Source organism: Solea solea, chromosome 3, assembly GCF_958295425.1.
Source record: "Solea solea chromosome 3, fSolSol10.1, whole genome shotgun sequence".
Taxonomy (NCBI): Eukaryota; Metazoa; Chordata; class Actinopteri; order Pleuronectiformes; family Soleidae; genus Solea; species Solea solea.
Window position 1 is genome coordinate 5466337 of NC_081136.1, and position 12405 is coordinate 5478741.

A 12405-nucleotide genomic window follows, 5' to 3' on the forward strand; every position below is an offset into this window, starting at 1 on the left:
TCATTTCACACAATATTTATTGGTTTGCCAATAAACAAAAGCATTCAAAAGTGTCAATACTGTTGTTTTTCACATATTTCTCCCAAACTCTGACGCAAGAAAGACAAGACAGAAACTAAACAAATGTGAGCGATGGGTGTTTGCACAAGAGGCTTTCACCATCACAAACCAAACAAAAAAATGCCAGTCTATGATAAAAAAAAGTTTTGGTTTTTTTCTTATTCCTTGTGTTTTCCAGTGTGTTTGACTTAATTTAAATGTAAACACACGTCCTCTATAACTCTCGTTTGGACCTTCAGCCTCATACTCGTGTTGCACACTTAACAAAAGTCACATCTGAGGTTAAATACTGTCATTATGGATAAATGAAAAATACAAAACATGCACTGTGCACATGATAAAACACATATATGGCAAGTGAGCAAACAAGCATTTAAAAAGGGATAGTTCAGGTTTTTTTTTGCAGTGTGTTTTTATGAAGTTCTACACCTGCTTAATGCTTGGATGTTTTCAGAATATGTCCTTTACTTTTACTTTTCTCTCTGGACTTTTGTGCCCGAATGAGCAGTTTAAAAACTTCAAAACTTAAGATACTGTGGATGATTTTAGGTGAGGTATTGTTAGCAATACCAGTTCTACACCGGACTTCTTGCACACAAACCGCATAGCAACCTGCCAAGGATAAAAACTGATCAAAACAAATACGACTGAGGTTGAGTCAAGGGGGCGTTCCCTTGGAAATTCCGACTTAATTTGGAATCCACCCCAGTATCCCACACCCACTGGTCAAAAACCTGTTTAATCAGGTAGTTTTTTGACTTCGGCTCCAATTGGCATTCCTGGGAATAAAAAACCCTGGGTGAAGACGCCAATTTCTTCTTCCCCTGCATCACTTTTTGGCAGTGACGCTGATTCAGGTGTCATTTCTGGTGCTGTGCTAAGGCATGACATTAATATTCCAGCTGTTAGCATAGAAGCTAGTTACTTCACTGTATAGGTGCCTTAAAGCCAAACGAGCCAAACAAATTAATTGGCTCGTGATGCATCAATCAATCAATCTTTGTCTGTTATTTTAGAAGCCTATGTGGAAATCCCTCATAGAAGCACACAAAAAACCTGAAATGTCCCTTTAAGCAGAGCATTTCACTATTAAGCAGCAAAAGTTTTGAGTCTTTTCCCTGTGTGTTTCCCCTCCTTCACCTCATCGTCTCACACACTGACAAACACTAGTCTGGCGGTGTAGACCAGGTCGGCCAGGTAAAGCAGGAAGTTGAGGGCAGTGAGCACAGCCACGGCGATCAGGTTCGACGATGCCCGGCTTCTGCCCTGGTACTGTTTGTCAAACTGGAACACGGGCCAAATGATGGTAGCGGTCAGGTACATGATGACCGCCAGGAGGCCGTACGCCGACAGGAACTTGGAGAACGGGATGGGCAGGCAGCCGGTGCACTCTCCCAAACACAGCACCACCACGGCCATGGAGAGGATGAAGCAGATGCAGTACACGGCCATGCACCACTTGAGCGCCGCGTGCTGGTCGTACGACACGGGGTCGCTGACCAGGATGAAGATGACGCAGGCCACGAAGGTCTGACACACCTTCAGTAATCCTGGCGCTGTAGCCATGTAGCCTGCCACCTCTCCTGGTCTTGCTCTGGTGAGGCTCACCTCGGCTATGTAGACCACCGTCGCAAGGCAGGAGAAGACGGTGGAGGCAATGCGGTGGTCGCGGACCTCTTTGTTATAATGCTGGTCCTTGAGGAAAAAGACTGGGAAGATGATAGAGGCCGAGAAGCAAAGGAGGGCGGCGTAGCAGGCGATGGTGATGGGGAAATTGGACCAGGACACCGGGATTCGCGCCTGGAGGCCAAACTGCTCCACCAGCAGCACCAGCAGGGTGCACGCAAAGCTGAACGCCCAGCAGAAGATGCACCAGTCGGCCATGCCTCCGTGGGGCAGCGCGCCGCTGTGTGCCACGACACTGAACGCCACGCAGGTGAAGAGGATGGCAACGACTCGCACCCATAGCAGCTGGGACGTGGGAAACGTAATCAGAGGCATGATGGGATATACGGTATCACGGTCAGTCAGATAACCTTCTATGAATCCAACACAGATCTAGATGAGTCTTTAAAATTGGAATTGGAGATCCTGCTTTGGCGGCAAATCACGTTCTCTGAAACAAAAGACAGAAAGATTAGGTGCTAAAAGTGAATGAGGATGTGATTTTTTCCAATATTTAGATGCAGAATGTAAACAAGGGAGCAAAGAAGAAATAAAAATAAATAGGAATACAGGCTTTATATTGTCACATTGTGAAAAAACTTCAACATTTTGCTGCTGCTTTTGGATATGGATTAGTTTTTCATCACTGGCTGACATGTCCAGACTCACAATGACTAATAATAATGATAATAAAATATAAAAGTGATAAACTTTTGGTGCAAGTGTTCATGCTGTGACCTGCGCAGGTAACCAAGAGTGAAGGAAATGGAAAATCCCTCAGTCTACATCAGAGTATGGATGCCTGGTGCCCTTTAGTGGTCAAAGTGTGGCAGTCTTTAAGTTCATGTCAGTTTTAGTTTAAAAATAAACAAACGGAAAACTTTTAAATTTGGCTTCCAGCAGTGGATCAACTTAAAATTTATGATTTGTTCTTCTTGCTTAATTTTGTCCCCAATAAACCAGACAACTCTTTATATTGGATTTCAGTGGTGTTCTTTTTCTTTTTTCACATTAAATTAGTTATGTAAATATTTAGAGTTTTCTCAGAAGCTTTCATGTCATGCCTTCATGACTCCAAACCAATAACACATTGTATTACAACTCGATATTAAACATAACATATACAACTTCTTGAGGTTTTTTTTAAAGGCTTTCTTTTCTTTTTTTATGTACAGTGCCTAGAGATAATGTTTGTCGTGATTTGGCATTATACAAATACAATTGAATTGAACTTTGTATTGGATTTCCTTGAATAATATTTATTTATAATTGCTGATTTAATTCCATATTAATACAAACTATCAAGGAAATTACACTTTTCAATCTTGCTTTCCCTTTGGTATTTCATATACATATTTACATGAATATTTCACACTGTTGTGAGAGCTACAGCCAACCAGAATTCACCACCACTGCTTCTAATGTCTAACTGTAAATTGTAACTGTAATAAAGCCGACTTTCCATAAAACAAATAAATCGTTCAAACTGAATCTTTTTGGTTTGTGGACAAAACAAGACATTTGAGAACGTCATCATTTCCAGGTTTGAGAAACCCTGATCAACATTTTATGGACCAAACAAGTATCCAATAAAATGAAATTGTATATTAATTGTTACTTGCAGCCCTAGATGCGGGTAGATTCTTACCAAAATTGAACGTGAACATACTTAGGTGATCACCTACCCTATAAAAAAATAAAAGTAAAATCTATCAAAAACAGACAGGATGTTGCTAAACCTACAACACAAACCTACAGATAAACCTCAAATGCAAAGCCTTGATTCTACAAACATAATGAGTTCATGAAGTTCACTGCCACATTTCCTGTTCTGTGTAATAAGATTGACTCGCATGCAGGAAGGAGCTTAATGGGTTTTGCAGGAACTAGCAGGAACTCAAACAACAAGCAGGAGACGGTCTCAAAAATCAGGAGGTTTTCCCCTCGACTTCAAGTGTTTATAAGAACCACCCTAAAGGATACATGCTACAGATACCACTTTTTAAAGAAAGCTATAAAATTATAAAACATACTTTCATTGAGCTGATTTTTACATGCAAAGTACATTTCTTTTGGTTGAATTATTACAGTCTAGGCTATGTCAAAAACGGGGAGAGAATTTTGACAATGCTATCTCGTGGAAATAGCATGATTTTTCTCAATATCCCGTATACGGCCAGAAAACACCACCTGATGGAGTAGTTACATGATCAATTCCAAGGCAAAAGTCCAGGTTGACATCCAGTTATAATAAAATTCATGTATTATGCGTCAATGGAAGTGAGATGGAAAAACTGCAGTATGAATGGGACATTTTTTGCACTTAACGTTATGAGTGTGACACTTGTTTGTACCGTGTATTTTAGCTTCACTGTAGGAGCTGAGCTGCAATTAACACGATTAGCAGCAAAGACGTCATTGACTTTGACTGTCCCGACATGATTAGAGTGTACCACTTCCAATTTTCCACGTCCAATCAGACAAATTTCCCACCAGGCCTGATGTGGTCGCAAGTTTCATGAGTTTACGGGCATGCTTAGGAACTCAAAAACGCAAAATTATTCTGAGGAAAAAAATAATTCCTTCAGTTTCAATAATTACAACTGAATTAAAGTACTAATTAAAACACACACACTTCATGTGCCACATGCATGTAATTCCCTAACCTTTAAATCTGATAGTTTTAGCTGAATAATGTTTGGTCACAAGCTTTGGACACTGACACATGTGAGAACTGAATGAAAAATCTTACACATGGGAAGGATGTGGTTGTAGGATCTGCTGCTGACAGGAAACCAACCGTTGGTTGACTCTAAGTTTCTAATGTGCATACCACACATACCAAAGCGACCAAATTTAAAATAAACAAAGCTGAGTGCTTCTGCCACTGCTACGCTTTCATATACTCTGGAATTAGTTGTAATTCGGGGCATATTGACAAAAACTTACATCTCCACACACTTTTAAATATTTTTCTTGTTGGGGTGGGGAAGAATTTACAGCACTATACTGAAACCAGATGAGTTATATTTACTTTTACTCCTGTTAAATGGATACAATAAGACATGAATAGCGGACATACCGCGCCCATTTACAGCGCGGCCCTGTGCCAACGTTAACATAACAGTTCCAAAAATAAAAACATGATTGACAGTGGGTATCTTCGACATTTATTCCCACGGAGACAAAGAACGTTTGGTTTGAACTCACCTTCAGAGGCTCGGTGTTTACTTTCATGTTTTCCTTTTTGTCCTGGGCTTTAAAAGTTCTTGTTGCAACTTGGCGGTGCCTGTGCCTCTTATCATACCTCAGCTGCACGTTCGTTCCTCAGTCTGCACACGGCCCACGCTGGCCATATTTGGTCATAAGTGGTGAAACCCTCTCTCTGTATCATCCAATGAAGTGCGTTTCACATTGCTTCCATCCATGTAAAAAAAAAAATTAAAAAAAATATTGGCCTATTTTTTCCTTTAAAAAAAAAAAAAAAAAGTAATGTACGGAAGCCCACTTGAGATAGTAAGTCATGATTTCAAAATAGTATCTCATTATGACATAGCATCTCAATATTACTTAGCATCTCAATTATGACTTTGTCTTAGCATCTCAATTATGATTTAGCATCTCAATTATGATTTAGCATCACATAGGTATGACTTAGCATCTCGGCATCTGATAAATATGACTTAGCATCTCAATTATGACTTAGCATCTCAACTATGACTTAGCATCGCATTAATATGACTTAGCATCTCATAATCACTTCACCCCACGGAGTGAGAGTGAAGTATTGTTTTTAGTGGCTCTATGTGTCTGTCCGCACTTCCGCACTTGTCCAACAGAGGCAACATTTACCATTCACGCAACAAGCCTCTGGGGCTTGTTGTGTCTCTGATTGCCTTGTTATGACTTAGCATGTCAATTATGACTTAGCATCTCATAATTATGACAGCATCTCGAATTTGACTTAGCATCTCAATTATAACTTAGCGTCTGATAAATGACTTGGATAAAAGGCATAGATATGACTTAGCATCTCAGCATCTGATAAATATGACTTAGCATCGCATAGTTATGATTTAGCATCTTATCATCTCATACTTGTGACTTAGCATCTCTTATGACCTGGGTATGCAAAACCCTAATGAAAATAAAAATATATACTATTTTAGGTTTAGGTTTTTGCATACCCAAGTCATAATTATGTACACAACAGTAAAAGTTTCATTGTGTGGTGAACGCCCCCTCAATTTAGACTAGATTAACATGGACACCAATAATCAAAATATTGACCTTATTTTCAATAGATATGCATGTCAAGAAAAAAAATGCTAGTCACAATTGTTGGGTGTGATTCACTGATTATTCCCGGTCAGTTTAATCCCATTAGGACGTCTTCATAATTTGAATATGAACATATCTTAATCTGGTTATTTATCCAGATTATGAGTTCGAGTCAGTAGAGTCTCAATCAGAAATAATTTTAGTTCCTAAACTATATGTAATTATGTTGCAGTACCTCGTTTTAGACACACGGGGGCGCTGTTAAGCCCAGATTTCCTCTTGTGTGATCTTTGAGGACATGGTGGTGGATCAGCAGCCAGTCAAGACAGCAGGAATAACAACACAGCAGAGATCGTGAATCACAAGAATCGGGTGTTAAGGCCAATAATTATATGCTGCTAAATACGCGACTTGACTCCGGATCCTCTGCTCGACCAGGAAAGAGCCAAAGCAAATCCAAACCGGACCTATGTGACTTGTTTTGGGGAGAAGAAGATCTGAGGTGGAGCTCTGCTGGAGCCGCAGTGCCTTTAGCTAGCCGGCTAACATGTAGCTTTAATACCTGGATTTTTGCACCATAAATCGGATTTATCGAGCTGGAATTTACCCGGACTGCTATCACATCTACCACCATAACACCCTACTATTGGAATGTAGTTGAAAGATTGCTCAAGCCTTTAATTTTTGCAGACTTAGCTTACTAGTTAGCTAGCTCCGAGGAAGGACCAACTCGTCGGTACAGCTGAAGGCCGCATAAATTGTTCTTCGAGACGGCGTGAGCACCAACGCGATGCCGCGGCTTCACGTCGGCCTGCGCATGAAAACATTCGTAAGATAACGCTAGCTTTATATAACAGGCCGCCTCAGGTAGTCGGTATAATCTATTGGGTCTGCTAATTAGGCAAATCACACCTCTAGGCACCTTTTATATTTTTTGTTATTATTCCACGTTATTTTAAGCCCAGGGATCGAACTAGCTAAAGCCGGGTAACCTGAACATTTGTTTACAGTGTGTTAGCATGTATATGTGTGCCAGGTACAGTGGAGGGCAAGGAAATACATTTTAAATCCACTTTAGGTACAGGTTTTTTGCAATTATTAGCCACGGCAATGTAGATAAGATGACTTTAGAAGTTGACGTGATCTATAGTTAAGGTAAATGACTGAAACGAATATTCATGGTAGTTTAGCTAATCTTAGGTTAGTTGGCACATCTGTTAAAGCCACACATGTAAACAAGAGCCATTTATGTATTAGTCTGTGTTTCTTTTTATGCAAGCTGTCACTAAATACTCAATTCGTTAAGACACTAAAATAATAGTTGTTGTTTTTTTGCTCTGGAGCACAACGCGACATATCAGCCATTCATTCATGATTGATGACCCTTGAGGAAGCAGACTGTCCTTTATCTCCCCCCCACTACAGCTCAACCACTGCATCCAGTTGGGCTATCACTAACAGTCTGTGCTAGAGTATTTATGTCAAACCACTAATGTGACCAGGTAAAGGAGGACATGGAGGACTTTTTTCTATTTTGAATGTTAGTTTTAGCAGCACTTTTCTTCGTTATCCTACTGACACCTCACTGGAAACAGCTTGGGGTTGGACTGGGAACATGAGGAGCACGCTGTTTGATCAGACCAGCTTCCACGTATCTTGAGGATTTTATCAGAGAGCACAAACAAAGAGCCCCGATTGTGTGGACCCGAGACCTGAGGAGGAACGAGATGGGGATGGTGATAAAAGAGGCTCAGTGACGGTGCCAATCCCCACAGCAGGAAGCAGAGGAGTGAGACAAGGCTACAGACATGAGTCTACGCCAACCCACCTCTACCTTGGACAGGTATGAGCTTCCTGGTCCCCTATACCCAGACAAGTATCTGTTAAACATCTAAGCAACTTCCACATTGTTGGGCTCTCAGTTGAGCCACTTGACGTCTTTATCTCACTTCCCAGTCAGGTCAAAGAAAAACAAGTCAGACAAGCTGTTTACGGGGAGGTGATAAAACTGCAGCCTGAGAATCTGACCTGGAACCAAGTTTAAGCAAAATATCTCACAATATTTACTATTTTCTCGCTTAATCAATATGTGTTTGGATGTCAGAAAATGTTGAAAAACGATCCCAAACCTCAAAATGATCATGTTCTCAAATGTCTTGTCCAAAAGCCAAAAATAATTAATTTTAATGATTTTTTTTCCCTATATGGCGCAAGGGAACCAGAAGCTGATAGAATAGATTATCAAAATAATAATAATAATAATAATAATAACAATATTAGGAATGGCTTGATATCACTTTTCTGGACCCATGCAGTGCACATATCTATCAGTGAATTAGTTTTTTTACCTCTTTGAAATTCATAAGCTGTTAACCACACAGTTCTAAAGTCATAACTAGACATTTCAAAAGCAAATAACACTCCAGTAGCATAACAAATATCCTGCTCCCACAAATGAACACATTACCAGGCTAAAGTTTATCTTATCCATCCACACAGTTGATATCAACATCCAATCCAATCTTGTCCAGTATTGGTCTGATAACAATACTTAGTATCATATGGGCCCATCCCTGTTTCCATTTAAAACTGAATTTCTGAGTCTGTGTGGCTTCCTTCACCTGCTGTGTTTTAGCTTTGCATGTGCTAAAACACACTTCACCAACTGTACTTCATTTCTATGTCACTGCTGTTCACCACATTGGCCTGACACCGTTTCTGCAATTGTTTGTCTGATGCTCCTTTGTCTTGATCACGTCTTTCCTGTTTTGCCTGCTGTCAAACTTGTGTCTCTCTCTCTCTGTGTCTGTGTTATTCTTTTGCACATGCCCTCTGTCTGTCTGTCTGTCTGTCTGTGTCATGTGACTGCAGGGAAGTCAATAAGAAAAATGCCCACCTGTTCAGGTAGGACAGCGTTTCAGTCAGAGCTCATGTCTGGGTCTGGGGGTTTAATGTCATGGAAAGATTGTGGTACCGCTTTGCATATGGCATGAAATTAGCCAAAGATTTGGTATTATAATTTTTTAAACTTCTATTCCAATAATGTGTCACTGTGTAAAGCAAGCTAACACTCAGAACCTTACGTACAAAAATGTAAACTTTAAAGCCTAAAACACTGTTGAGATCATTTTGAGATTTGGGGAACACTGATCGACATTTTTTAAATCATATTATGGACCAAACAACTAATCAGTTAATTGAGAAAATATACAGATATACATGAATTTCATATCTTTTAAAAATTGTTTTGAGGCATGTGCCAATTCATTACTGCTGTAAAATTATACAAATGTGGATCAGTCCCATCATAGGTTATACCTGATCCGATTAAAGCATGGGTAGGCGACATATTTGTTTGTTTAATTGATCAATAACTCCATAATATCTTAGAAAAGCAACCTAAAATAGGCTGATAATTAAATGGTATCAAATGTGGGCGGAGCTTTGGTTGTCTTTCAGGTATGAATTTCGTCTGTTCCAACTCATCTGACACGATGGAGCTCAGGACCAAGAGTCTCTGTGCCGAATTGTTAGCATTTGACGGCTAATCTTCCTACTGTAGCTTTAATTGGGCCAATATTGGTGATTATACTGTTGGAGTGTACTGAAAAAAAGATCAATTATAAAACTGATTTACAAAGTAATACTAGATTTACTCAAACTCTGTCCACTTGATAGTTTTGGTTTGAAATACATAATAGATTTCAATTGACCTCCCTTCATTTTCATTGTCGGATAAACTCTTTCAAAAAAAATTCTTCTTGAATCCTCACATTCAAAAGGCTAAAATCAATCAATATTCCACCAATATTTAACAATAGAACCCAGAGGTGAGACAGCCTTGTTTGATTTGTTGCCATCTTAAATCAATATGAATAGTTTAATTACACTGTCACATTTGAAATATGTTCTATACTGTTTGCAAGTTCACTGTTTACATTGTGTTCCTGTGCTATTCACCCTTAAATAAATATATTCTTGGGAGAGTTTGTGGCTTTTGTCAATGTTTACAATGTGTACGAGTAAAGAGGGCGTTGGGATCATGTGAACTCCCACTTTCTTTTGAATAGTTTTGCATCAATACTCTGCTTCATACTTGTTGTAACGTTAACTGGGATATTATAGGATAAGTGCAATTATAAAGTCTTTTTTTCTCTGTTTCCTTCTCCCCTCTGTCTGTTCTTTCTTCCTTGACACGCTTCGCTTTCAGCCCCTTTGCTGCTTGGTGAGTTTGTCCGTCAACTGTTTTCTTGGTGCCTCTTATTAACTCATCTTCCTGACCAAATGAATCTTTTCCTCCCGAGTCACTCTTTTCTCTATCGTTGCTGTCTTTGTTAGTTTTCCTTTTTTCTTCCGGCCCTGATCCGATCACTGTTTATTGCTCCTTTACTGATGCTTCATGTCTTTTTATAACGTCATGTAAAAGCCCCTTTCCCCCACGTACCTCCCTCACAGGCTCAGCAGTCTAACCATTGGAGACTCTGAACGCAAATCTTCGACCACCCAGCAGAGGGAGCCACTGGCCGACATCTCTTTAGAGAGTGCGGGTAATTGCGATTTCAGAATCAATGTGATATGAACATATTTAATATCCTCCTGAAGCACTCATTATATATTTCTGTGTCTTCCTCACACAGGTACTGGTCTCGTGCAGAGATGTGTGGTCGTACAGAAGGACCAGCTCGGTTTTGGCTTTACAGTGTGTGGAGAGAGGGTCAAGCTAGTGCAGAATGTGCGACCAGGTGAGACATGTGCCCACGAGAGCTGTTTTTTATTCGTTACGCTGTTATCCTGCTATTTTTTGCTTAAGTTTGGTATAAATATGACAAAAAAGTAGTTATTTTGGAAGTTAACTCTCATGTGTCCATCAGGTCCTCTTATAACTATAACTGTTAAAGGTTTAGTGCTTTTGTAAGTTTATAATTCCATATTTTCTTTACTGTATATACTAAAATACTAACACTCAGAATCTTAAGGACAAAATTGTGCAAATTAAAACATAAACTGAAGGTATTTTTTCCCCACAAAACATTCCTGACCTCACATTTATTTTTACTATTTATTTTCATCAGACTCTTTCTCCTCTGCTTGAATGCATGTAACATCCCAGGTAATCCAGGAGGTGGCAGTGCTGCATTATAAATGCTCAATGAGAAATAAATTAACAGGATAACCCCTTGTTTTAAAAGGGTGTCCAAAAGTTAAAACCTTTCATTGAAAATGTATTTTTCCTCAATAAAGGGGCAGACTAATAATTAAAAATTCTAATGATTAACTATTCACTAGTTGATACAGATGCTGTGTTTCTTGCAGATAAGTAGTGACACTACACAATGAAAAATATTAATAGAAATCATTGGCTTTAATTTAGTATGTGAAAAATATGACATGCTTTGTAAGCTAAGAATTGTGGAAATACATTTTAGGCAAAAAAAAAAACCCATTGGCATTTAAGGATTTAAAATGCAAAATGATCTTGGATTTTTGTAATCATCAGTTTTGATGTTGCTTTAAGAATGAACCCATTGAATAAATACTCAAATAGGCATCTTTTTTTTACACTGTTCCCAGGTGATAACAGAAACTCAGCCAGAGGAAAAGTGTTGGAAAATACATACAAGTCTCATTTTACAGCTATGTACTGTTTTAAATCATCTTATTTTACCTATAAATGTTTCATTTTCACAGGTGGTGCTGCAGTCAAGGCCGGAGTCCAAGAAGGAGACCGCATCATAAAGGTATTTATTTACTACGGTCATATGACTGAATGTAAAATGTCTTCCTTCACTGACATTTCCCCCCTTCTTGTCTCAGGTGAATGGCTTGTTGGTGTCCTCCATGTCCCATCAGGAGGTGGTAAAGCTCATCAAATGTGAGTTTTTAATACATTTCTCATCGTTTTTTTCTTTTTAAGTTTCATTTTTCTATTCTCTTAATTCGGCATCTTCTTTGCATTGACCTATAGCTGGACCGTACGTAGCTCTGACACTACAGGGACCTCCCCCACTAGCTGCTACCTTGCCCTTAGAGCCCCTCCCTACTGACCTCACACCCAATCAAAGAACCTCTCTTGGTGGGGAAGCTCCGCCTCCTCCATCACCACCTCTGCCCTCTGGACTGAGCAGCAACTCTTCCCAAAGAATCACAGGACCCAAACCACTACAGGTAAGTTAAATATCAGCATTTAAGAGCTTATTTCAAATACAGAAAGCACATTCTACATGTTTTTAATTTGGTGATGCGTTTCATTTCAGGACCCAGAAGTACAAAAACATGCCACTCAGATACTCAGGAAAATGCTGGAGCAGGAAGAAGCTGAACTGCAGGTAACACACTCGTGCATTCACAAATTAGGTGTTCCAGGAGAGAACACTCGCCTCAGGCTGCCGCCTGCTCTTG

General features: G+C 39.5%; 2 protein-coding genes across 9 annotated transcripts in view; one reads left to right on the plus strand and one right to left on the minus strand.

The window, feature by feature from the left end:
- Positions 1–12405, minus strand: part of LOC131456406 (myeloid-associated differentiation marker homolog) — a 12501-nt gene continuing 96 nt past the window's right edge. Inside the window, exons 1-2 of one of the 2 annotated variants that reach the window (XM_058624704.1) lie at positions 4936–5135; positions 1–2176 (exon numbers count right to left, since the gene is read on the minus strand). In XM_058624704.1, the coding sequence (XP_058480687.1) occupies positions 1210–2061 (852 nt within the window). In that variant the 5' untranslated portion in view covers positions 2062–2176; positions 4936–5135 and the 3' untranslated portion in view covers positions 1–1209. Of the gene's footprint in view, positions 2177–4935; positions 5136–12405 lie in introns of those variants that run through there. The other variant, XM_058624705.1, reaches the window with a different exon arrangement.
- arhgef11 (Rho guanine nucleotide exchange factor (GEF) 11) overlaps positions 6304–12405 on the plus strand; it is a 24024-nt gene continuing 17922 nt past the window's right edge. For 6 of the 7 annotated variants that reach the window (XM_058624693.1, XM_058624699.1, XM_058624697.1 and 3 more), the window contains exons 1-8: positions 6304–7849; positions 10217–10231; positions 10462–10553; positions 10644–10748; positions 11695–11744; positions 11821–11878; positions 11972–12171; positions 12261–12332. In XM_058624693.1, the coding sequence (XP_058480676.1) occupies positions 7815–7849; positions 10217–10231; positions 10462–10553; positions 10644–10748; positions 11695–11744; positions 11821–11878; positions 11972–12171; positions 12261–12332 (627 nt within the window). In that variant the 5' untranslated portion in view covers positions 6304–7814. The remainder of the gene's footprint in view (positions 7850–10216; positions 10232–10461; positions 10554–10643; positions 10749–11694; positions 11745–11820; positions 11879–11971; positions 12172–12260; positions 12333–12405) is intronic. The other variant, XM_058624695.1, reaches the window with a different exon arrangement.